Raw genomic sequence first — 27,512 nt, 5'->3', positions numbered from 1 at the left:
CACAAATACAAATCCATTATTCCAAACAAACTTTGCAAAAATCAAACCTGAACAATTTTTGCATACAAACCTTGTAAATTAAGGCTAAGAGTACAAATACAAATATGTAGAGTGCAAAGCTTTGTATTTTATATTATTTTGTATGTATTTACATTGTATATATTTGTATTTGTACTCCTTTCAAACTGAGCCTAAGATGAAATTACACTAACAAATGGCTGCATTTTTTTATTTTATTTTTTGTTTTTTAAAAATAATCGTTGCATGACTTTATTCAATGTATATTTCAATAAAAATGAACAATGGAATATCCATCGAACATTTAAAGTCTGTTTGATTGCTGAGAAATATATGAGAAAAACTTAATATTCCCGAATAATTCCATTTTCTTGTATTTGTTTCATAGAATACAGTGACATATAGTGCAAGATTGATTATATTGCCCATAAAACTAAGGGGTCCGGATGTCCTGTTTACACAAACTCTGTCCACATCTACCCACATAACATCACAGTCATACATGAAAAACATCTCATCCTCCTACATAATGTTATGCAGAGGAGATATTTCCAATTCACGGGAGTAGTATATTGTAGGTAGAGGTAGGCAGAGTTCTTGTGGGTGGATGATCCGGAGTCAAAACTAAGGCCCACGTGGTACACACTCGACACTAAACCTGTTCATGCACCTGACTGAGCCGGGCTTTTCCTATTTTGGCTGTATTTGATTTGAAGGAAAAGGTAGGAAAATCCAATAAGATACATTTGATGAACATCTGGAAAGCCGAAATTTAACAACATGAAACTACAAAATAGCATTAGCGGCTTTTCAGCTCCTCCAAAATACAGAAGCACTCACAAACGGGACCTTAATAAAAGATGTGGTACTTCATTCTCGATATAAAACTCTATATGGGCCCATGGGCCTCACATACTCAAACTTTCGGCAGCCGTGGTCGGCTATGAAGCAAATACAAGGATTAAAATGGCAGGAGCTTAGCAAGCAAGGGCCCACACAAAGGAAAAAGCCCAAAATAATCCTCGTTATAAATCATCATCACGATTTCACGATCATAAAATAAAAAAGATAATAAAATAAAGTTGCCACCCAACTTTCGGTAGCCTTGTCCACGTGGACATCCATTTTTCAAGAGTTCAGATCTGCCGTTAACTGGACAAACAAAACTGCAGGCTGCAAAGCTGAACTGAAGTTGCAGAAATGTCCAGTAGTGTTCGCATCAGCGCCTCACAATCGGGCGCTCCACAGGCTCCCCACTCAATCCAGAAACGCCATTTGTCCTCCCTTAAATTATGTTTGGTTTGAAAAAAAGTAGAAAAAGAAAAGAAAAGACAGATAAATTTATACAAAATTTGTAAAGGCTTTCCTAATTTTTTCTTCTTTTTTATGCATTTTCTTTCAAACCAAACATAACCATAATTAACCATAATGAGTGCAGACTGCGGAGCTGATGGAACGGGCGTTAGTTCTCCAATGTAAAGCTTCCGTTAGTTCCCAAACTCTCCCTGTGGGGCGCCCGGTAGTGGGGAGCTGATGCGAACTCTGTCCAGTAAAAAAGAAAATAGGAAATATCGGAAAAGGAATAGAAAAAAAGATAGGAACTTCATTAGAAAGGACAGAGGTCAGATGGACGGTTAATGGGCCCCACACGTTGCGACCGAGACAAGAGAAATCCGTATAATATACGGAAGCGATACGAAGGCACTTGTATTTCAAAGTAGTAAAATTTTAATATAATATATTCCTTTCGTAATTTACAGCGTGAGCGCAGTCAAGCTCTCCTTTTTAAAAAGTAGGGAGGGCGATGGCTATGTTGGATCTTCCTCGTTCAGCAGCTGGGCTCCTTCTCCCTTGCAATCGATCGTCGTCCCTTCGCAGATTTTGGAGGTCCACGTCCATCTGAGATTTCAATTTGTTTCATTAATTCGTCTGCTTCGCCTCCTCTAGATATTAATCAATATAAATCGATGGGTACGTCTCCAACATCTCCTTTGATCCTGTTTTTTTTGCACCCCTTTCTGTTTCTGCTTTTATGTCACACAATTTCTCTTAAATTTTGATGATTTTCCATGCTCAAATTGATTTGCATGTCAAATTCTTGTGTGTTTTAGGGGACTTGTGATCTGGGTTATTTGTTCGTACTGTTTAATGGGTCTTCACCTTTTATATTGCATTTACGTCGTTTGTTGTTCTGTTAACGAGGTGGCAATAAAGATTCTGGATTTTTAGTGTAGTGTGGGTTGTTGAAACTTGAATTGGTGTTGGCATTAATTTCTACATAAAAATCGAAACTTTATCGTTCTATCAATTCTCAGATGAGAAGATTTCCAAGGAATCTAAGAGAAGACATTAAATACGAGTCATTTCCTGTTTTATGGTTGTATTTAGGTAGTGAAGTGGGTTAACGTAGCGGCCTTTTTGGTCACCTTTGTGGTATTTCGTCATAAGGTTGCGAAGTTTGAACTAATTTTTAAAGATCAAGAGAAAGTTGGAGAAATTTGCTGTACTCCGTAAATGTGAGGGTTTGGTGAAGATTGGAATTTTACTTGATTTAGCCTTCGGTATGAAGGATTGCAGGAGAGGAAGATTAAAATGCGTGATTGCTTTTGTTGTATTAATGGATTCCCACGTATATTATGCAATAGTAAAAGACTGGTTGGAGATCATCTAAATGCTTCTCTTATCTAATGCACCCCATATGAACGATTAGGCTATTACCCATTAATTGGAAGCATCATAGAGGTGGATTTGGTAATTCTGAAGAAGGGTTTATCACAAAGGAATTTTATACCCCTTGAGATGTATATCTATTTATTGTGAAATATGTATTCCAAATTGCACCTTCTACTTCGCACAGGGTTTTATTGATCTACCATTATCTTATTAGATCTAGAAAACTAACTATCATTATCTTATTAGATCTAGAAAACTAATAGGCCATGCATTATGTTTCTCACTGTAAAGATTGTTTCTTTTCCCAGGAAAAGCTGGTGAATGTTGCTCGACCCAGTTAATTGATGGAGATGGTACTTTTAATATCTCTGGACTTGACAATTTCACAAAGGAGGTGAACTTGCGTGAATGTGGACTCTCCTATGCTGTGGTGTCCATCATGGGTCCACAAAGTAGTGGTATGCATTTGAATTTTCCACTTTTTCCTTTATGTCATTCGACATACTTGTACAACTGCACCAAAAGACATTGGTTAATAATCATTGGAGTAACACATAAATACATGATATACATCATTTGGTTTGGGTTGAGTTGGTTGCTTAAGCCCATAATCCAACTTTGAATATGATTATGATTCTCAACCCCAAGTCTGCTTGAATAAAGACCAGTTGGCCTAATCTAGAGGTCAATTTTTGGATTAGTTGGCCTCAGCCAAGTCCAGAATGAGTTAAACTTGTAATATGGTTGAAAAGGTATGATAACAGTATATGGCAAGGATTAATCCATTGTGGAGACAATATCTTTCATCCTCAGCATTTTTTGAAGATGCCAACTTGCCTAATAAACTTTTGTGCTTATTCATGCCATACACCTGGGTTCCAGAAACCATAGTCACCTGATAACTATTGACACACTCTACTTGTCAGCAGTTATTATTTTTGACAGACTGTTTTTAGTGATTTGTTAAGTTCTGCTTTATAAAAGTTCCAATGTTCCTCATTAACATAAGAACACACATGCGTTACTACATCCATCACTTTGCATGAAGTTTATTAGGAATGACCCTCATCTTTTCATCTGTTATTTTTTGATACATCTTTTCCTCTATGATTTATCAGGGAAGAGTACACTTTTGAATAATCTATTTGGTACCAACTTTAGAGAGATGGATGCTTTTAGGGGAAGGTCAGTCTTCAGATATTATTTTGGATTTTTGCTAATTGATCTATGTGGTTAGTGTACCAATATTAGGACAGTGACATAACATTCTTCATTTTGCAGGTCTCAAACTACCAAAGGCATTTGGTTGGCAAGATGTGCTGATATTGAACCTTGTACACTTGTCATGGATTTGGAGGGTACTGATGGAAGAGAAAGAGGAGAGGTATCAAAGCTTTCCTTAATTCTTAGTTTTCTCCATTTCTAAATTTTATTATGCATTAGTTACATAATTTTTATTCTCATTTCATGTTGGTGCATTATTGATTATATCTTATCTAGGGCATCGATACTTATTGAAATTTTTAGGAATCCTTTACATTTAGTACTCAATTTAAAGAATACTGATACCTGAAGAAGTAGAATATAACTTGTATTATATTGCAAGAATTTGTAAGCACAATAATGCATTGTTCATGTACAACATGTTGCTTTAAATGGAAAGAGTCAAAATTAAAAAAAAAAAAGAAAAAGAACCATTATGCATATTTTATTTCTTTCTATTGTGACCTTTGGTCCTTTGTCTTTTCTACTCACACAAACCATGTTAGTGGGAAAAACCTATACTGCATCAAGATTTTTTTTTGATTATTTACACTGTCAAGTTTCAATGATATGGTAAACTAAGGTACATCTCAGATCCTAGTGATACTTGATCTATGCTCCTTATTTTCCTTGAAATTCTAGAACTGGTAACAGGGGCCAGGTTTAGTATGCATTATCTCTCTAGGCTTTAGTGATTTGATCTAAAAATAAAATAAAATACCTGACTTTTTATTGGAGAGGTTGATGAAGTCAAATTGGACTTTCTATTAGGACCCAAGTTATTTCTTTTCTTTGAAAAACTGAATTAATGTATCAATAGTTCAATACTTCCTAGTCCTTTATGTAATGCTCTTTTTATTTTGCTGTTATTTTTCAGGATGATACTGCATTTGAAAAGCAGAGCTCTCTTTTTGCTCTTGCGGTTTCAGACATTGTTCTCATAAATATGTAAGCTTATTGGTTTAGCACTAGATGCTGTAATCTTGAGCACAATGCCTTTCTGTAATTTCCATAGGTTCTGACATAATTTTCATGCTAGGTGGTGTCACGATATTGGCCGTGAGCAGGCTGCAAATAAGCCTCTTCTGAAGACTGTATTCCAGGTCTTGTTTATATACATGCTGTGTTCAAGCAGTTATTCCAAATATGGAAGGCTTCGATTGATTGATATAATTTCTATTATTTTATGATTATATGTCAATGACAGGTTATGATGCGGTTGTTCAGTCCACGTAAAACAACGTTGTTATTTGTTATCCGTGACAAGACTAGGGTTTGTTTTCCCAGCTTGTAACCTGTATCATTTTAGAGAGTTGGAAGCTTTAGATAGTTTTTTTCCTTTTCTTTTGAATATTGATTTCTAATTGCTTTATCCATTCCTATCCTATCCCTTCTTGATACAGACACCATTGGAAAGTTTGGAACCAATTCTGAGGGAAGATATACAGAAGGTACAGAATCTGGTTTTTCTTTCTGCATTTAGCAGTTGTAGTAGACTTGATTCATAACTAATACCTTGTGTACAGATATGGGACTCTGTTCCTAAACCACAAGCCCACAAAGAAACACCACTCAGTGAATTTTTTAATGTAAGATTCCATCGTCTTGCTCGCATAATCTTAGCTGTGTCTTTTTCTTGTCTTACTCGGAAATGCTTATTAATTTGGCATCATGCTTGGATGCTCCATTGCTGTTTAAAATTCTCAGGTTGAAGTTGTGGCTCTATCTAGTTATGAAGAAAAGGAAGAGCAATTCAAAGAGCAGGTATATTATATATAGTGCGGGGAGAAATATGTCAGAACTACATTCAGTGAATTTTTCTCTGAACTTGTGCTCCATTTTATTATTTTATGTCATGGATCTTGGTTGAGCTTTTTATCCATATTCTGTAATATAGAGGTTTCACTTGTACACTAATGTCCTTTTGCAATGAAAAGAAATGTACATTTAAATTTTTTTTTTTTTTGGTTAATGAAGGTTGCTAGTTTGAGGCAGCGGTTCTTCCATTCTATAGCCCCTGGTGGACTTGCTGGAGATAGACGGGGTGTAGTCCCTGCTTCAGGTTTTTCTTTTAGTGCACAACAGATCTGGAAAATTATTAAGGAGAACAAGGACCTCGACCTTCCTGCGCACAAGGTCATTTGAGTGAATGATAGCTATTGTAGAAGTTGCTAAGAAAAGGTTCAGATTGTATTGACTTACATGTTGTTCCATTGTCATTTCACTTGTAGGTTATGGTTGCTACCGTACGTTGTGAAGAGATTGCCAATGAGAAGTTTGCTTGTTTAACTACAAATGAGGTATCTATTCCTCATTATCTAAGGTTTCGTTTTGAATGTATTCTTAATATAAGCATTTGTGATATAACCTTTCTTTTTCTTTTCTTTTTTTTTTTTTGAATTTAACACAGGATTGGTGTCAGCTGGAGGAGGCTGTACAGTCTGGTTCAGTTATGGGCTTTGGGAAGAAGCTCAGTTTAATTGTAGACACATGTCTAGCAGAGTTAGTACTTTTCCTGTTTTAATTCTTCATATGACTTTGTGATACATAATCTTGGTTATTGTGGCCTGTAAGCATTTGGCAAATATTTGTTTAGCCACATAGCCACAGAAGTACACATACAAGTGAATGCAAAGGCCCTGCCACATTGCATAGGTGTAGTTCCTTGTAAATTTTTTCCTGTCATATTATTATTTTTTCTTTTTTAAGAGGGTAATGAATCATATATATTTGAATATGGGAAATGAAGCACATAAGAGAATGTATAAAGGTATACAAAATATGATCGCGACCTATTCTTGATTGAAAAAAAGGAGCAGGTATAAAACTTTCACCATACAAAAAGACCCTACATCTCTTGGCTAAATTGTTAATTGGTTTTCTAGAAATTTAAATCAAGTGTGTTGGGAAGGATTGGAGATCATCTCTGATCTTATTGAGATAATTGTTTTCTTGGTGAAGAGGCAGTACGATCCCAGAATAGTGAGAGGAGAAGAGAGAAGAGAGAAGTGAGAAAAGATATTGGAGAGAAGAAAAGTCAGCTGGCGGCACTAGCCTTTTTAATATTTATACTAGGGCGATCATTCAGAAATAAAAAAGAAGTGCAATTACAAATGTGCCCTTGCGACACTGAATAAAACTAAGTTATTCAACACTTCCCCTCAAGTTGGGACATAGATGTCAATCATGCCAATTGTGCCGCGAGTGATGCAAGCCTTTTGTAAATATATTTGCAAGTTGCTCCTTAGAACTCACATATGGGGTGCACACTTCCCCATTAACAACTTTCTCTCTAATAAAGTGTTTGTCAACCTCTATATGTTTAGTTCTATCATGAAGAACTGGGTTGGCTGCAATATTGATGGCAGCCTTGTTATCACAATACAAGGACATAGGGCTATCAACAGGAAAACCCAGTTTGCTCAACAAATTCTTTATCCACATAGCTTCAGCCACCCCATGGGACATTGCTCTATACTCAGCTTCAGCACTAGACCTAACCACCACACTTTGTTTCTTGCTTCTCCATGTGACTAGATTTCCTCTCACAAAGGAACAATACCCACTAGTGAACTTTCTGTGATCAACTGATCCAGCCCAATCAGCATCTGTATATACTTCAATCTTCAAATGACCATTCTTCTGGAATAATAAACCAGCTCCTGGAAACTTCTTTAGATATCTGAGGATTCTTTCTGCTGCCTCTAAGTGTGTGGTCTTAGGAGCATGCATGAACTGACTAAGAACACCCACTACATAAGCAATGTCTGGCCTGGTCATGGACAAATACATGAGCCTCCCCACAAGTCTTTGGAATTGTTTTACATCTTTGACAACTTCACCATAACAGTCACCCAGTATATGATTTGGATCAATGGGAGAGTCAACTAGCTTAACCCCTAATTTTCCTGAATCCTGTAACAGATCTAGGATGTATTTCCTTTAAGAAATGAAGATCCCCTTTTGTGAGCGGGCCACTTCAATTCCAAGGAAATACCGAAGGGGACCTAGATCCTTCACCTCAAATTGAGTGGCTAAGAAATCCTTTAGCCTCTGAATTTCAACCTTCCAGTTACCTGTGATCACTATGTCATCAACGTACACTATCAAGGCTGCAATCTTTCCTTTCCCTTTTTTCACAAATAGAGTATGGTTAGCCTAACACTGTTTGCAGCCAATCTGCTATATAGCCTGATGAAATTTGCTGAACCAGGCTCTCAGTGATTGTTTTAGACCATACAAAAACTTCTTTAGCCTCCACATCTTCTGCTCTTTGCCTAGGGCACTAAAGCCAGGAGGTTGTACCATGTACACCTTTTCCTCAAGGTTTGCATTCAGGAAGGCATTTTTAATGTCTAGCTGATGAAGATCCAAATCAAGATTTGCTGCGAGGGAGAAAAGGACTCTAATGGAGTTCATATTGGCTACTGGAGCAAAAGTCTCTACATAATCTATACCATATACCTGGGTAAACCCTTTTGCCACCAACCTAGCCTTGTACCTTTCTATTGTGCCGTTAGCCTTGTGCTTCACTGTGAATGCCCACTTGCACCCTACCGGTTCCTTACCCTCAGGAAGATCCATTAACTCCCACACACCATTTTTATGTAGGGCATTTATCTCTTCTTTCATTGCATCTGTCCATTTAGGTACTAAGAGAGCTTCTGCTACATTTTTAGGGATATGGACACTGTCAATGGAAGAAATGAAGCACAAAAAGAGGGTGAGATGTTCTCATAGGAAACAAAATGGGAAATAGGATATTGGTGGTGCAAGACCTAACTCCCTTCCTTTTTGCAATGGGGATGTCTAGGTCATCAACAGATGAAGTAATCAATAGCAAGAGGATCAGAAACATCAACAAGAATGATAGTACCTGACTAGATATGGTTTGTCCCCGATGAATCTGATGATGTTGGCGGTACAGTTTCAAGTTGCTCCACAACTCTTGAATTTAGTTGGCCTTTGTGAAGAGGATCAGAAACATCAACAGGAATGATAGTACTTGGTTGGATATGAATTTTCCCCGGTGAATTTGATGATGTTGGCGGTACAGTTTCAAGTTGCTCCACAACTCTTCAATTTGATGATGTTGGCGGTTCAGACAGAAGGGGGAGAACCTGATCTGGTTTCTCCTCCACCTTACTATCCCCTTGAGGAGAAACCGGGAAAGAATGGTCACTTTCAAAGAAAGACACATCTATAGAGACATAGTACTTCTTGGAAACGGGGTCAAAGCATCAATAACCTTTTTGGGAAGAAGGATAACCCAAGAATACACAGGGAATGGTACGAGGATCAAGTTTACCACGAGTAGGAGAGTTCCTGGACGAAACAGTGACAACCAAACATTGGCTCAACATTCTTCAAATTCATGATACACACCTGAGAGGAAATGAGTAAAAAAGGATTTCCAACCCTTTCTTTTCTTTTAAGGCAGGTTGCATGCATTAATCTTCCTGTAAACAGTTTCTGATGTGAAGAAGCAGACCCAGGGTGGAAAATTAGGTAAAAACATTTCTTTTTTGACAACATATGAGCAATGGAACCAGTGGTTAGCATCTCAACAGAATATTTAGTGGTGAATGGTCCTGATGGGTGCTGACACCAAACTCTTGTGTTGATTGTGAAAGGACATGCACAAAACTTCTTGAGAGTGTGGAGAAAGGCTGCTTCCTCTATTTGTGTGTTCTTAAGGGAGTGCTAGAGATTAAAGTTCCAAGAAAGACCATGGTTCTTATTGGAGAGAACTGGAAAAGACTCCTTCCTTGGCCTTTTTTTCCCCCCTGAAAGGGAAGACTTGGCAAATGAAATTTGGAGAAGATGAGGCAATCCCACCAAATGTTGGTGATTCTTTGCTTATCACCCATGCCTAAGCAAAAAAAAAGATATGCTTTAAGTATACCCTTCCAAGAACTGCAAAGAGATAATTGGTGCATGGTGAGGTTGCTGTCCCACTTTTTTAGGTTATGCTATAATTGCTCGTGACTTGTACAAGGTATAATTGTCTCATGGACATCTCCATACTCCAAAACCATGCACAGAAATGCTATTTCTTTTCAAGGAAATACATCACAAACCCAATTTTCCATCTTTCTTTGGCTTGTAGACAACCTACTTAATGAGATGATATGTATTCTGATCTCCGTTGAAAATTCCTTCGCATCTATTCTATCTGATCCCTCATGATAGCTAGTATGCATAAAACCTAGAGAAAGTAAACTGACATATAGGTAAATGTGGCTACGATGGATGTGTCTTCCAGTTATGAAGATATTCTTTCTTGTCTAAGTTGCTTGTCTTGTCTTGTCTAAGTTCCCATAAAAAAATCTTCCATTTACCAGGTTTCAAAAAACAACCTGACTTTAAACTTTCCACCAATGGCATCCCCATGTACCTAATTGGCTAGTCCTCCATTCTATAGCCCCACCAAAATGCTTCTGATTCACTCTCTTTCCTCGTCATCCAAGTGAATGCCCATAAAACAGCTTTTTGCCAGATTGATGTTTTTCTCCACAACTACTTTGAAGCATCCAATGGTATTCCTTGCATTCTGTATGCATTCCCTTCTCACTTCCAAGAAATAGTTGGTGTTTCATCAGCAAATTGTAAGTGTGAGATGTGCAATCTAACCCTCCCCACCTGAAACTGCTGTTTGGACCATGGATTTTGGCTTCAATCACAAGGTAGCTGAGGATGTTGAGCACCCAACAAAGCTATGCTTGCATATTTCTGTTCATTAACATAGAAGGCAGATTGAGAAATCATTGGTATAAGCAAGGGAGTTTGGGTGTTAATTCTTCCGTCTCTTATATTTGGAGTCATAAAACCATTGGACTCACATCTAGTTAAATCATTTCCATTGTGTTTGATCCTTGATATTTCTAGTTCACATAAGTCAGGCTTTCCGCCCTTGTCATGATTTTTCTTCATGGCATGATGTAGGCCTATGTTACCTGATCAAATCTAGAACTGTAACAGCTTCCTGTTTTTATCTATATTACATAGATTTTGATATCCAAAGAAATTTTCATTGTTTTACATGTTTTGAATGGTCACGAAAAAAAAAATCCAGAACAAGTTATATTGACATCTATAAGTCTACAACTGTTAGATTGATGATTTCATTCTTTTATTTGTAGGTATGATGCAGAAGCTATTTATTTTGATGAAGGTGTCAGGACAGCAAAGAGGAATCAGTTGGAAGCTAAAGTTCTGCAGGTAATTCTTATATACTTTCTGCTCTTCTAGAACTCTTCTACATTTTATTTGGAAATAAGTATATCATTTTTTTTTTCATTGGAAATCAAAAAAAAGAAAAAGAATTGCAGAATTAAGAGACTTAAGTTACAGATTAAAAAGATGATAGTATTATCATCGAGAACGATAAAGTTGGTGTCCCTCAAGTCTAGGTTTATATGGTCCTAGAATTTGTTAGTACATCATGAGGTTTCTTCTATTTCTTTGTTGATTTCAATTTCTAATTTGAAAATTCTACTCCAAGTTTTAGTATGAATAAATGAACGTTGGTGATCTATTATCTACTTAGGTACAGAGTTCCTTGGGAGCAAGAAAGTGTCATCCTTTGTTTTCTTCTCATTTTTGCTTTGTGCTGATCTTTTTCTAGCTGGTCCAACCCGCCTATCAATCCATGTTGAGTCATGTACGGTCAAGGACCCTAGATAATTTCAAGGAAGCATTTAGCAAGGCTCTGAATGAAGGGGAAGGATTTGCTCTTGCTGCATGTCATTGTACTAAAATTTCCATGACACAATTTGACGAGGGATGTGCAGGTACACTAATCATGTCTGAAATTTCATTTCAATTTCCCCTTCTCTCTTGTAGTTTGTTTTTTGCTTTTTTTTTTTTTTATCTTTTTCCTACTAAAATAGCAACTTTTCTTTAAGTAAAACCTACTCGTCCTTTATATTAAACACATGATGTGTGAATACAACATGATAGTTAACTTTGTCATTAGAAAAATAAAAATTGATCTGACTGAAAGCCACCTGACATGAGTCAATTCTTGCTAAAAAAGAAGGTCGATTATGATAAATAATTATTTTTTTTTCTATCATCAACATTATGTTATCTTCCATATTCTTAGCTATGAATACAGCCTTCATAAAGTGAAGGAAGGTCAATAGCACGCACATTCATGCAATGTATAATTGAAAAAAAAATGTTCATCTGATGTAGGTTGTCCATGTCAATTGAATTACATAATAACAGAACTTCCCCAAAGCTACCATAGGATAAAATTTTACCAAAACTATTTTTCCAAGTTATGACTGGAAGGGAAGTCTATAGGCTGTAAAGCATGTGATGAAACTGATCACAATGTTGGAGGATAAAAGATATGAATTTTCATTTCGTTAAGGAAATAAAACATTTGCTGCAATGCAAAACCGTTGCTAGAAACAAGGAAGAAGACAAGAAGTTTACCAAGATCCATTCAAATGTACCCCTCCCAAAAAAACAGGAAGAAAATCTTACATGGTCTTGCAATATCTACATATACTGAATTACTGATGCTTATTACTGTTACAGATGCAGCAATTCAACAAGCAAACTGGGACCCATCCAAAGTTCGGGATAAGCTTCAGCGTGATATAGATGCACATGTCACATCAGTCCGTGCTGACAAACTGGCTGAACTTACTGCCCTATATGAGGTATGAAGACAGGGTTAGTTCTCCTAAGATAGGCAATAGGTCCTATGTTAGAGTCTTCTTTTCTTTGATGACCAAGATATTGCATTAAAAACAAAGTTAGAAGGGAAAAGACTATAGGTCAAAATATATGAATCAGAAATGATTCTCAATAAGTGACCACTGGTTCTCACGTTAGGTTTTTCAAGTTTAGATGCTTATGGTGCTGGAGTTGTATTCTTGTCAAAAAATGTCATATCAATTCTTTTTTATGCCTGTAGAAAAAACTGAGTGTAGCATTAGCAGAACCTGTGGAAGCTCTTCTAGATGCAGCTAGTAATGATACCTGGCCAACAATAAGGAAACTTCTTCAGCGTGAGACCAAGGCAGCTGTATCTGGGCTCTCTGGTGCACTTTCTGGTTTTGACATGGATGAAGAAACAGTAAATAAAATGCTTGCAAGCCTAGAGGATTATGCAAGTGGTGTTGTTGAATCAAAAGCAAGAGAAGAAGCCGGAAGAGTCCTGATCCGTATGAAGGACAGGTAGATATTCTTTGCACTTTTGAGTGGGCTGAACTATGATTGAATTTATTCCCTGACAATGGCTATACAAAAATTCTTCACAGGTTTTCAACACTATTCAGTCGTGACTCTGACTCAATGCCGAGGGTTTGGACTGGGAAAGAGGACATCAGAGCAATTACAAAAGCTGCTCGCTCTGCGGTATGGGCAACTCATTACATCAATTATTTAATCTTCTGTTTTATGTTTTAAGTGGCATTTCAATCTCTAACATAACCTTTATTTCCCTTTCAGTCCTTGAAGTTACTCTCTGTTATGGCTGCAGTTCGTTTGGATGACAATGTAGATAACATTGAGAATACTCTATCACTTGCTCTAGTGGATGCCAATAATAATGGTGCTACTAGTAAGAGCATCACATCATTTGATCCACTGGCCTCTAGCACTTGGGAAGAGGTAGCTATATTCTAGCTGCTGAACTCGTTCTTGATGTGTTTCAGGTCCATGATTGTATTCTTAAACCTTCTATTGGCTGTTGACCAGGTTGCATGTGGTCTATGTTTAGGTTCCAAGAAAATACAAGAAACTTAAAGAAAATTAAATAAAGATAATAAAAGAACCTTTATTTTCTCAAACATGTTTTGTTCACAAAAGAAATTGGCATTTAGTTAGCTAATCCACCAATTTTACATTTTCTTTCTAACATTCTTCTGTTTTCAGGTAGATTTTTTCAAAGGAAAATATAGCTATAGAAACCTTTTAGAATCTAGAAAATTCTATAATGAGTACATATGCCTAGTTTTTCATGCTAAGCAATCTTCCCACCCCCACCAAAAAAAAGGAAAAAATAAAAAATCAATGTTTGCATGTGCATATCTATCTGTGTAATATGAAAATCTAATGTGTTGTTGATTGTCATGGATGGTCCAATTGAAATACATGGGGCAGCAGGGAGTTCAAAATAAATAATTTTTTGGAGGCCTCTGTTTTCTGGTCCAGTTGGATTGTAATATTTTACGGTGAGTGTCATGCTAGCCAAGTCCTCTGTAGCAGTAGCACATCAACCCATATAAAGGACTTCACTTTTGACCTTAGTCTGTTGGCATGAGTGCCAAGTATCAAGGTGTTTATAGGTGTCAAGCACGTCGACCCATAGAAATCGTGCCATGGGTATAAACTGACAATAAATATTAAGTTACAGAAATGTCTGAAATATTCTAAAAGCATATAAGTTAAAGAAAATTATAGAAATCTAAGTGTTATTTCATTGGATGCATGAAGAAAATCATGAGACCTTGTTGAAAAATAGCAGGGGACTTTTTTTTTTCTCCCCAAGAGCCATAGGTACAGAGAGACTACTTCTACAGTCCTAAAGCTTTAAAAACATGTTTAACATATAATCAACTGAAAATAGTATTTTACCTGGGAAACCACATAACAAAATGCTTAAGTGTACATTAGAAAATTTATTTTGATCTTGTGTTAACCAATCTGAGTAGGCGGATGTTGGAGTGGAAATTTTAATAAATTCTCAATTCACTCAATTGAGCGATTGAGTTTTATTCTTTTGGGTAAGGCCTATTCAGGGAATCATATGGATTGTTCCCCTTAATTACATCTCTACAAGAAAGTAGAGAACACCTTTTGATTCTGACTTAGAGAAATGAATGCATAGAACAAAAGAAAAGAATGATAGAGTGCTGCTTAAAAAGAAATCTTCATTTGCATTTCTTTTACATATTTCAAGTGTACAAGAATGGGAAAGAAAAAGAAAAGGAAAAAAAAACACATTCGAGAAACTCCACAACATTACATTTCTCTCTTTCTTTTCTTTTTGATACAAAGAAGATTTCTTTCTTCACAATAAGCTGTAGCCAATCAGACAAAATTCTGATTGTAGACAGCCTTAATCTTCCGGATTTTGTATACGAGAAGGGAACTGTAGTCAGTCAAATTGACTATTTGACTGTAGACAGTTTTTCTTATCCCTCTGTTCTTCATTTTCAGTTGAAGGGAACCATAATCAGCCCTTGGAAATAAGACTGTAGATGGTTTAATCCCTAACCTGTCTTGATAGAGGGACCATAATCAACCAATTAAAAACACCTGGTCATAGATGGTTTCTTTCCCTTTATTTCCTTTCGTAGAAGTAAAACAAAAGAGAGAGAGAAGGATACATAGCAGAAGACACATAGGAAGTATTTACAGAGAGGACTTTCTTTTTACCTACCTGTATTAGTGAGATTTCTTTTTCTCTTACCTGTCTTCCCCAGTTCCCCTAAGAACTTCTCTTTTCTTCTCTCTTTATCTTGGCTTTTCTTAGGAATCTCTAAGAGTGGTATGCTCTGAGACACAGTTTTCTCCGAAGAGGAGCATCTAGTTTCCCCTTAAGGAGCTTAAGTAGGGAGTGGGGTAGTTATGCAACTACCCCCTCCCCCTAGGTGAAGGACACCTGTTCTTCCCACTTAAAGAGAGGGAACTCCCATATGGGACACCTTATTTAGTTTTGGTAATTTAGTTTGCAAACTAGCCAACCCACTTATTTGGGTTATAAATTATTTAAATATTATTTGGATTAAAAAAATCCTCCAACAGCAGATATTGTCAAAATGATATATGCTCCTGTGTTTAAAAGTTATGACCAGAAGTTAACCAGGTGCCGCAAAGAATTCCAAATTCATTTACAGCTGGCCCATTTCTTGATTCTCATTTTGTTTTATCTTCTTTTTTTAAAGAAAATAATGCTTCCTTTGTGTACTATAGCATTGCCTTTCTTACCTATTAAAATAATGCATTCCACAGTTGTGATTGATTTTCAATTTCTTTCCCAGGTTCCATCAAAAAGAACTCTGATTACTCCTGTCCAATGTAAAAATTTGTGGAGGCAATTCAAGGCAGAGACAGAGTACAGTGTCTCTCAGGCCATTAGTGCACAGGTATGCTCTTACACATCATCATTTTAATACAAAAATTTTCTCCTTAACTGTTTTCTCTTGAGTGTTCAATGCTGAGTTGCCAAGACAGCCAGGAAAATGAGCTTTTTCCCATAGTTGCTTACCTTGTCTGGTTATTTAACCATTCAAAGTTAACATTGTTGTGGTTGGTTTCATAAGCATCATTGTGAGGATGACAATATAGAAGGCAAAAACAACTGTGCATGTTTTCCATGAAGTTGAAAAATAAACAAAACCTTCATGTTTTGGCTGAGTTGCATATGATATTAGTGTGCAAGGATTTTGAAAAATATAGTTGTACTTATTGGCTGATCGTTCCATAGTGTTTCATTCAGCAAGTTAATTTGTTCATAGCTATAGCCTCAGTTATGAGACCGGCATTGCTAATGGAATAAGAATGCTGGGCAATCAAGAAACAGCACATTCAGAAAAAATGTGTATAGCTATATATATAGCTAAGATATGGATGTTGAGAAGGATGATTGATAACATTAAAAAGGACAGATTCAGAAATAGACATATTAGATAGAACTTGAGAGTAGCTCCAATAAGTGAAAAGATGAAGGGAAGTTGACTGAGGTGGTTTGATCATGTGCATAGAAGATGAAAGACTGCACCAATGAGTAACTTGATTAAAGTAGAAGGCTCTAAAAGAGAAAGGGTAAGAGCAAAGAAAAAATGGCTTGAAGTGGTAATAAATGACCCAAGGACTTTTGACAGAAAATATGGTTCATGATGAAGCATGATGACAGGATAGGATTTGTTTAGCCAACCCCAAATAGTTGGGGTTAAAGTTGAGTTTAGTTGAGCTATGGTTAAATAAATTTTGGCAGTTTGTAGTATGACCCTGCACTCTAGTAATAGTATTAAGCAACATTTTTTACACTATATGTTAAACATGGCAGGGTGTTGGAAACCAATTTTGAGTTATAGTCATATGATGTATGACCGACTAACCCTATATTGTCATGGTTGCTGATTGGATGTTATACAGGAAGCCAACAAACGTAACAACAATTGGTTACCACCTCCATGGGCAATCGTTGCTTTGATTGTTCTGGGATTCAATGAGTTCATGACACTCTTAAGGTATATAATTACTGTCTCTTGAATTGTGCATGCAGCCATACTGAATATTTCTTCTATTGCCTTGTTTCAAGCTAATTTTCATGTAACTCTCTTTCTTCACAGGAATCCTTTATATCTTGGTGTGATTTTTGTTGCTTTTTTACTGGGCAAGGCTCTGTGGGTCCAGCTAGACATTTCGGGCGAATTCCGCAATGGCGCCGTCAGTGTTAAAATTCTTTACTACTTGACCTGTTTTTATTAAAACTAAAATGAAGTTTGAGCTTTTATTTTATTTTCTTGTTCTGCAAGTGTGGCTGATCCATTTGATCTTGGGATCTGTCTGCAGCTTCCTGGACTCCTGTCTTTATCTACAAAGTTCCTTCCTACTGTGATGAACCTTCTCAAAAGGCTAGCGGAGGAGGGCCAAAAGCCAGTGGCACCTGATGCTCAGAGAAACCCTTCCTCAGAATCAAAAAATTTGGGAAATGGTATACATGCCTACAATGATTTAATGTCAAGTGCATCCTCTACTGTAACATCTTCAAAGAATGGTTCAGAGTATTCAAGCACTTTGGAGCAAGACAAAGTGAAATGAACTGGACCAGTTGCCTCACTAGAGACTGGTTGGCTGCATGCAAGAACAGCCTTCTTCCTTTAGATATACCACTACATCACATGGTCTGTGGTAAGGGCCTGGATAAATTATATACATACGCTCCATAAAGGAATTGCACTTGTGATGTCTGAGAGGAGGTTTGAAAGCTTTGCTTTCTTTTTTAGTTGTTTGAAGGCTTCATACTGGGGGCTACGGTTTGGTGAGATCAAAAGCCCCCCAAAATAGTTTTCATATTTTGGATTTTTTCTCCTTTTTTTTTCTGATTGTTGATTATTTTACAAGGATGAGATATAAGTTGCAAGGCCCTTGGTTATGTTCCGGGCATCTACTAAACTTGATGCTTTGACTTCCGTTTTGTGAATTTTGCCAGTAGAGTTTTGTTGTGAAAGTATCCAATAGTAGAATATTATTACAAGATGATACGAGAATGGCAATATATCCTTTTGGCCATTGGATGGATGTTAGTCCGATTATTGTTGTTATTTCAAGTTCATTAATGATTCTCAATCCCCTCTTTACATGCATACAAAGTTGGTATTACAAAAAATTTCAGAATGGTTATTCGAAGAGATGCATTGGGATACACTTGGGAAACTTGTGATCTAAGGTTTGAAGTATTGGAAATGCAGGGTGTCAAAAAGGCAATTGTAAGAGATATATTAGGTTGAAGTAGTAAGAAGTGATATATATATATATATATATATTGCGAAGTAAGAGGATTTGTGTAAGAGATGATACATATTTTAATTTAACAATGGATATGTCATTGAATAGAAATAGGATTTGTGTAGCTTAGCCCATATAGTTGGGATAAGGTGATTATGATGATATTGGGATATGTTTTGGACATGCATAGACAGAAAAATTAGGATAAAGAAGGTTCTAAGTATCGACACAGGCCGATATGTTGGTAGGGTGTATTGGCCTATATACCGGTATATTAGCCTGTATCGGTGTTTTTTTTTAAGTTTTATTTATTATTTTTCAAAAACGGTTCAGAGGGGTCAGTTTAAGTCCTGACTACCCTCTGAACCATGGCCTGATCTGGTACAACCCCTGGAGGGGAATATTGGGAAGCCATTGGCACGATCGGCCGATACGAGCCACTTTGAACCTTAAGATAAACATGGACATGTTAGGAAAACTCAAATTAGTCAAAGGTTACATCAGTGATGGTAAATCTAGGTCCTATATGATTATAAACGAGGTACATACACATGAAAAAAATATATTTTAGTAAGTTTGGACTACTGAGATATATTTGGAAATGTTGAAAATGACGGAATAACTAATGCATGTACATCTTTTTTTTTTGGTAATAGCACCGCATCACACTAATAACTCGCTTCTGAGCCAAGATACGGAATAACTAATGCATGTACATATTTTAGTAAGTTTGGACTGTTTTTGTTTTGTTTTTATTTTTATTTTTTAATTTGGTTCAGAGGGGCTGGTTTAAGGCCAGTCTACCCCCTGAACCACTTGCCGACCCCAAACACCCCCTGTAGGGGTGTATCAGGAAGGCCCCGATATGTGACAAAATTTTGAACCTTATTTTAAGCCACCCCTCCCTCCGGTTAATGTATGCACATCTAATTTCTTAGAAAACCAATTAGTCATTGATAAGATTTAAAATATATGAATTTTAACAATCCATTGTTTCATAACATTTGTTCTTAGACATTTGTTAAGAAGAGAAAATGTAAGTTGCAGCTATACGAATTCAATTCAGAATTCATTGTAGAAGCATGACATGGTGACATATTTGGTGTCTTAACTTAAGACACTTGGGTGCAATTTTCTTTGTTTGTAGCTTTTTAGAACTATAAGACTTATTGAGAAGATAGAGAATTAACCATCATCACCATCCAAGCCTTATCCCAACTACATGGGGTTAGTTATATGAATCCTTTTTTTCACTAAGCAAAAAACATCACAGCTTGACTTAGAAAATGGTACCACTAATATTTAATAAATTAAGGTCATTCAGGTTAAAGACGAAAAGAAGAGATAATTTTCTTGGGTAAAATGGAAAAAGAAACCAGGGGTGAGTGTAGCCTTACTCATGGCACAACCAAAATTGAAAATTTTACAACATATTGACCCGTATTGGTTGATATGTACCATTTTTGTACCTTTTCAAGCATTTTCATAGCTTACCGGCCTATATTGATATTGAATCAGGTCATTTTGGGTCCATACACATCTGATACTACGGGCTGATAAAGGTCACTACAAACCGATTTTTAATATTCTTTCAAACTCTCTTTGGCTCACATTGGAAAGAGTACAAATGCAAATATGTACAGTACAAATACATACAAAATAATACAAAATATATGGTTTGCACTCAACATATTTGAATTTGTACTCCTTCCAAACTGAGCCTAAAGTCAAATTTATTTTACCATTAATTAATTCCTACATTTAAGGTGAGTTCAAATTTGAATAAACTTTCAGAAGTCATAACTATTAATCATTGTACTTATAATTTTTGATATAAAAATTGTAAGCTAGAGTTATGAAGGTTTTGTCATTGGCTTGTAATACCATTACACCATACTTAATTTTTTGTCATAATTGTATGCACTTTTTATTCTTAAATAAACATTTTCTTTCTGGTGGATGTATGATGCTTGCTAATAAATGGTAAAATTATTTATTAAAATTTATATATTAATAGCTATAGACACAAATTATATTGTTTTTCTAAATTAAGGTATATACATATGCATTTTAATCCTTCCATTATTTTTGGTTGGTTATTGATTATGTCTCTATGTCTAATTTTATAAAAATCATTATGTTTTTTTTGTGTAAATAATTAAATAATTTATTTATAATCACATAAAGTTTATATTTATTATTATTAATATATATTTTTTAAGATTTATTTAAATTTTCTAATGTATCTATATCCAAATACATATTAGGTCTCTTAAAATTACCTTTTCCATACAACTTACATATACTTTGAATGGTCATTTTATTTTATAGTTAAACACAGGCCTTAAATCAAGCCACAACTGAAGCACAAATAATGAAAAAGAGGCTCCTTATCGAACTTCGCCAAAATCAAGGAGTGTTCATTACACAAGTCCCAAAATTCTAGACACCTGCTGCAACTCGGTACAAACTAATGTTACTTGATCAATTACCTTTCAATCATTCATTGGTAAAGGGGCACCGGATAATATTTTGATTTAATGCACCGAAACAACGGTAGACACCTAACCCAATTCCGTTAATAACAGCAACCTACATACTGACTGGAATTCTTGAAACACAGGCCTCGGAGCCGTCTCTCAGGCTACAGACAAAAGAATGTGTCGCTGCTCCAACAGAAAACCGTCACTATGAATTGACTGGACAGTAACATATCAAATACAGGTATCATGATGGTAGCTTAAAAATTCTGTCAAGGTAAATGGGTTATGTCTTGCTCCCGTGACTGCGAGTTTGGGCCACCAACACTACCTGTCATCAGGTGGTAGTGTTGGACTTTTGGAACACATGCTGATTTTGTGAAGCTCCCTCAACCTATTAACTGGATCACATAGACCTGAAAATTATACCAAATTTGTTAGTGCAGACAAAGTAATAGACGGGCAAATCTTTACCTAATTATTTTAGCTGATCAAATTGATGGCTCCACAAATTAAACACTAAAGTTGCACATTATTTGGATGGAAACAGATAACTAGCATTCTAGATGAAAATCAAACATTATGGTTTTCAAAAACATTGATCCTTTCTGAGTATTTTTTCCCATGCAAAAACCGTTGTGTTTCTTATTTTAATTCCAAGTGGGAAACAACCTTGAAAATTATCAATTATATTCACAAAAGCTGCAAAGACACGAGTGAAAGTTCAAAAAACCAGTTTCACCTGAACATTTAGGAATGTCCCAAACTGCGATAGAAGTTGGTGTGCATCGAGGATCACAAATTGCTCGATTATCTTCATGATGGACATTCATAGCTAGCATCCAGGAACCAACAGTTACATCCTCATTGCTAAACATTCTCAGACTGGAAACCAGTAGATAAATCTAGTAAATAAACAATTCTAGCAAAAAACGAAAAGAAATTGAAATACCAGTTAAAGACAACATGCATGACATAATTAAGGTACTAAGACATTTTCTATGCTAAATCAAGCATAAGAGTTGGTAATTACATTCATTTTAAGGTAACAAAATCGTTCTTGAGAACAAAAGGAGACAGATTAATGGAATATCAGAATATGCAATAATGCTTATTTAGAAGCTGAATAAAATGTGTGCTTATAAGCTCCATGTCCAAAATCGACATCCAATAAGGATCTGTTATACATGACATGCACGCTTACCCAAAAAGGACATACATGGTTGTCAGAATTAAATGTCCAAATGTTGTATATGCTTTATGTTAACCGCAAAGTAGAATTCTCACAAGTTGAATGGTCCCAAGACTGAGTTCCATGAATAATGTGAGATGAGTGAAATGAATATGGTAGGAATACTTCAAAATCAAGTCTGATCATGCATGGTATCCATTTACTGTCTTAGTGCCAGGCACCCCTACCCTTCCCATACCTACAACCCATAATTCACAGTTCAGATGACCCCACAAGTCCACTAGAAAGGATAGCCTTTTAGGAACAGAGGAAATATGCAAGTAAATTCACCACTGAACCATGAGTAATGGACTTACGGTTTGTTTAGTAAGACCAATTCATTTAGAAAGTAGTATCAATATTTTAAATGAGATAAAAACCGATAATAGCTACTAACCTAAATGTAAGAGTCAATATCAAAGCATAAAGACAACTAAAATCAAAGACAGTTAATGTAAATAAAGAACCTGTTGTTTCTTGTAGTTGCCAGTGATGCTACCACCTCTGCAGACAGAACATATATAGGGCCATAAGCATGCAAGAAATACTCATTTCCAATCAAATGCCCAGATTTCTCAAACCTGAAATTATTTGGTAAAGAAAAAGTCAACTAAAAGATAGCACACACACACACACACACACACACACAGAATTAGATGTTTTATCACAAAAAAATTTTGGAGAAGATCTTCATATATCTACCATTTCATTTTAGGATCAGTAATTACTGGGCCCTTCTTCATGCAGCCAATGTAGGTTCGTGGATGAGTTCTCTCTCTAGCTAGAAGAGTGGCAAGTCGATCTGATAGAGGAAGGAAATTTTATTATTGCATGACGGATGAGTTCCAATGACCAATTTATGGATTACCTAAAAGCATACCTGGGCGCAAATAAATGTCATCATCAGCTTTGACATAATAATCTGCTTCAAAAAGATCAAAGGCTGCTTTAAAAAATGCCAGCCTAAAATGCAGAGACGATAAACGTTACCAAACAAGCAATTGATCTGATAACAATAAATATATGTATGCATGCATGTATATGAGGAAGGGGGGGGGGTGATGTGCAATCTTGAGTCTCACGTTTTATATGGCAGCCTTAGGTATTCCTCTTCAACATCTATAAGCATAAAATCATTGTACTTCTCCACCTCTTTCTCAAGATCCATCATCTTCTTGGTGTCTTTTGATCGTCCGATTACAAAACGAAAAGCTAAACCAGTAGCTTGCTCCAAACTGCAAAGGTGGAGGGAAAGTGAATATACAATATTTCAAGATGAAAATTCACCATAATTGAGAATGCTGCATAAACTTGTATCCATCCAAAAGGAAAGGAAAAATGAAAAACTTGTCACTTATACAGTTCTCCAACATATCTTAATATGAAAAACTTCGTACATATATTAAACCCATCTTGATTCTAGAAAGAGTTGTGCCTTCTGAACCATACAAAGGAGAAAACTGTTATTTGAGAAAATAACAAGTAAAATCAAGTTTTCCTATATTTATCACTTCCCTATTTCATTTCAACCTCTAATGAACCAGAATCCTACATATATATAGCTTTTTTGAAGCCCTTAAGTTGGTTTCATACTTTCATTCATCAAACATCTCAAATGGGTGATTTGTTTTTGGAAGGCCCTTGGGTGATTACAAGTCCTCTATGAGCTGGAAAATACAAACCGGTGGAGTCATGGGCCAAATATTATTACAGTTATGATTTGTTGCTCATTTGGCTAGAGCATGGACAATGGCGTTTGATGTTCTGGGTCCATAGCTAACTAAGAAAAGGTGAAGTCTCCTATGGAGTTCCTGCAATCAGCAAGAAGTGGTAGATTCACCAAGGTGGGATACAGAAAGGAAATTGGCAGTCTTTTGAGCATCACCTTCCAATCCTACCTATGTTTTGTTTGATGGGAATAGAAACGAAGAGGAAACATGGACGGAATTTATAAACTTCTACTACAATGGCAGAGTGATGCAGTCCGAGGTTCTCATGACTGCGATGCAACGAGACCTAATTGCAATGAGAAGAGGAACAGTGGTGACACGATGAAAATCCAAGGCTGTGATGCGATGGGAATGAGACCACCAGTGTTTGGGGAAATCGTAACTCATCGCACCCAGCAACCCCCAGTGTACAAGTCATCGCACCTGTCCACCAACTGCCAGAGTTTGAAGTTGACTCCCAGTACTTGGTAGCAGTTGAACCGATTCACCAGCAGATATCCTGTTGAGCAGTTGCCTGATAGCCAAATTGTGTGTTAGACACCACCAACCACCAATTTCCCCCCTCTAAGCTTCTAATTTTTCTATTTATTTCAACCATCCTTTTGTTTATTATTTTGGTATATGTTTGGGCACCAAAGTTTGTAATCTTTTTCATCTCTCTTGGCATTATATAACCCAAGCTGAGTTTTGTAATAAATCATCTTTGGACATTGAATACAACTTGTGTTTTGCCTTTAAGGTGTTCCTGTTAGCTTCTTCCCTTTTTTTGTTGGACTTGTTCAAGAGCCACAAAGACCCCCCAAACCCTTACTCCCTTCTACATGAGTAGAGGTTAAGGTCATTGCCCTTTACGAGTTGCAAATCCAAGAGGTTAGTGTATTTTGTTGCTTTGATTCACCACTGTTGTAGCGCTACTTGTTGTTGTCGGTTATCTCTTGTGAGACTTACTCCTGTAAGAGACCACTGACTGCACCACGGAGGGAGGGGTGGCAGAGGGGAACCATGGCACCCCGACCCCCCATGTCTTAAAAATCCCCATTGTCTCCATGTAAATCCTACTTGTATTTTAACCCCATCTATGTTTATAAGCTTTTGTTGTTTACTAGATTTTGGCCCCCCTGAGAAAAAAAATCTTGGCTCCACCCTTGCTCTACTACTTGAAGAAAACCTATAACCCTCTACATTCAAATGATGTGCATTGCATTTCTGATCCCTGTAAAGCATAACATACTAACATAGACAAGGACCATAAATGCTGTAAGGTGATTTAAGAAAAATTTTCAGATCTAGAGTTATGGCTGAACAAAGAACAACGTTACATAATGGGCGAGTGAATACAGTAGTAGGACTAAATAGACATTTATAGAGGTAATAAGTATGGTTTTCAAATTAGATCCAACCAATTATTCTAGGAGAGACAGAGACTCAATATGTAAAATTAAATAGCTTGCAAACCTATTTTAATGATACTCAAACATGATTACCGCAACTACACACAGTGGCTTGTTGATCGTGATAATAGTTGAACATTGGCCCCAAACAAATAAAAGGCTCATACATTGAATCCGATCTCAAAAGTTTAGAACAGCAATGTTTGATTAAGATGGGGAAAAGATTACGGTACCGGAGAAGGCCGTCGGGGTCGGAAGGGAACCAAGATGAACGAAGAGCGGCGCGGCGATCGGCGGAGGAGAAGCCGGTTTGGATTCCGACGAAGCCAAGAAGCTTGGGGCGGTCGACAAGACCATCGTTGTCGCCGAGCTTGCGAGAACCGGAGGAACGGCGGAAGGCAGTTCGGAAGGTGTCTTCGGCTCGACCGCAGCGGAAGACGGGGAGTGGTTTGGAGCGAGCCAGAGCGAAGACAGAGAATAGTATTCCGCCGACGCCGATGAAGAAGCAAAAGATGGAGAAAATAATAAGTGCGAGTGGAACGCGGGATGAAGAAGGCTGGGGAGGGATAGAGATAGGATGTTTCTTCCCTTTATCGTCCTTGGAGTACACGGAGGAGGAGGAGGAGGAACGGTGGGTGAATATGGGAAGCAGACTCAGAGAACGTGGCATTTTGGGTAATAATTGGCGACGCTCCTGATTTCAGTTGCTGCAATCAAGTTTCATGGCGTTTACTGGATCTGGTAGCTAGCTGGTAGATTGTAGGTCTGATATTCTCCTCTGCTTCTCATTTTCGACTTCTACGAAGAACGAAGACTAATGACCATGGAGAGAGGAGGGTCCCCACCTCGAGGTGCGAGTGCGACCTGCGACGCCAGAGCGAAGGAATGCAGAGGAGAATTGTCGGGGTCGGGGAACCGGGAAAGGAGGACGGGAGGGAGGGAGGGAGGGAGGGAAGGAAGGAAGGAAGTGTCTCACTGTCCTTTCAACGTATGTTCTAGAATTTAGACATATATATATATATAAGTGGGCTATCCCCCTGGCGAAACCGCCCGCATACGGTCGCAGCAATTCCTTTCGGGTTTTGATCCATCTGAACAGGTTGTTAATTTCCACCGATGACGTGTCCGTGTTTCATTGGGTCAGATGCTACAGGCGGCTACAAAAAAAAAAGAGACGTGGGCCACGTGGCTACTTGAGGTAGATTTCACCGAACTTCACTTGAATATAAGTGCAGTCCAAAAATCCCTTGTTGTTAGGCATTGGCAAATATGTTTGGCGTATACAGGATGGGTGGTTGTGAAGTGGGGCCCTCATAACTTACTACGTGGCATATACACCCACAGATGATCTGATTTATTGTTGGATGGATTCAAGATTCAACATAGGACATTAGGACATGGCTTATATAAAAAGAAATCAGCACGATCTCATCCATTTATCTTGGGTAATTGATACGTTTTAGTATGTTTGATTATTGTGAGGTTCAAATAAATGTGGGGTTGTAGCCAATTTCCTGGTATCGGCTATTTATGAATACAACCATTCATTCTTCTTAACAAAGTTTCAATTTTTATAAGTGATTATCATCGGCAAATAAAATAACAACTTAACTGCCAATTGAGTTAGAGACTCAATCAGTTGCGTGTTAATCAAATCAGTTTTGCATCTTCCATTGACATGTGTTGCATGCAACTATATCAAGTATTCAAGTGCAAAGAAAAATAACTCCTAACCAACCAAATTTGCAACTTTTTCAACTTAATTAATGGGATCAATACGTTGCAATATTTTGAGGCCCCACTTGGGACGACGATGCCTGCCTTAGCCCTTAGGGAGAGCTGCGTTGATTGAGGCCCTACATGAAATTGCTCACAACAATTTCATGTTATAACCCTCTCTTTCAGAGGGTTTCCATGTGAGGCCTCCTAGCTTTAAACACCACAAGTCACTTCCCGAAAGGGCACTATTGCTTTCCAACTAGGTCTGCTATTTTCGATGGCGTTTTTGGACTTGGGCTCATAAGTTTGAACTTAACTTGTATTAAAATTGGGCTTGACTCTAACCCATACACTCGTGTAAAATATATTATGTGTAATAAATATACACATTTTTTTTTGACTGTATGATACAAGAGTTCAACTATCCTGGAGCCCAAACAAAAATCATGTTAGAGTTTTCTTACTTTTCATTGATTCGCGTTTTATTTCATATGTTCTTTCATTTTATTTTTAAGTTGGACCATAAGGC

At 37.0% G+C, this 27,512-nt stretch overlaps 2 protein-coding genes across 3 annotated transcripts; one reads left to right on the top strand and one right to left on the bottom strand.

Annotated features, from left to right (window-relative positions):
* Positions 1 to 1,773: 1,773 nt before the first annotated feature.
* LOC104600718 (protein ROOT HAIR DEFECTIVE 3-like) lies at positions 1,774 to 18,216 on the top strand. Its single transcript, XM_010263822.3, has 23 exons — positions 1,774 to 1,989; positions 3,000 to 3,149; positions 3,810 to 3,876; positions 3,973 to 4,075; positions 4,832 to 4,902; positions 4,994 to 5,057; positions 5,162 to 5,227; positions 5,358 to 5,405; positions 5,481 to 5,543; positions 5,662 to 5,718; positions 5,932 to 6,090; positions 6,186 to 6,254; positions 6,365 to 6,456; positions 11,097 to 11,175; positions 11,582 to 11,747; positions 12,505 to 12,629; positions 12,887 to 13,149; positions 13,233 to 13,329; positions 13,423 to 13,584; positions 15,960 to 16,064; positions 17,077 to 17,171; positions 17,274 to 17,370; positions 17,497 to 18,216. Exons 1-23 carry the CDS (start codon positions 1,986 to 1,988, stop codon positions 17,743 to 17,745), a joined length of 2,451 nt encoding a protein of 816 aa, XP_010262124.1. The 5' UTR covers positions 1,774 to 1,985; the 3' UTR covers positions 17,746 to 18,216.
* Positions 18,217 to 20,804: 2,588 nt separating this feature from the next.
* LOC104600717 (Galactosyltransferase family protein) lies at positions 20,805 to 26,260 on the bottom strand. Of its 2 annotated transcripts, none has more exons than XR_735751.2 (7): positions 25,498 to 26,256; positions 23,226 to 23,378; positions 23,024 to 23,106; positions 22,846 to 22,945; positions 22,611 to 22,724; positions 21,655 to 21,747; positions 20,805 to 21,328 (listed from the first exon to the last, which is right to left on the bottom strand). XR_735751.2 is itself a non-coding variant. In XM_010263821.3 (7 exons), exons 1-7 carry the CDS (start codon positions 25,932 to 25,934, stop codon positions 21,240 to 21,242), a joined length of 1,119 nt encoding a protein of 372 aa, XP_010262123.1. In that variant the 5' UTR covers positions 25,935 to 26,260; the 3' UTR covers positions 20,805 to 21,239. The 2 variants fall into 2 exon arrangements, 1 of the variants encoding a protein (XP_010262123.1); XM_010263821.3 differs by having other exon boundaries at positions 21,655 to 21,797; positions 25,498 to 26,260.
* Positions 26,261 to 27,512: the final 1,252 nt, after the last annotated feature.

This window comes from Nelumbo nucifera, chromosome 8 (assembly GCF_055504915.1).
Source record: "Nelumbo nucifera cultivar China Antique chromosome 8, China Antique-T2T, whole genome shotgun sequence".
NCBI lineage: Eukaryota > Viridiplantae > Streptophyta > Magnoliopsida > Proteales > Nelumbonaceae > Nelumbo > Nelumbo nucifera.
Note: the sequence above shows the minus strand (reverse complement) of the source record. Positions and strands in the feature narration are given on the sequence as shown.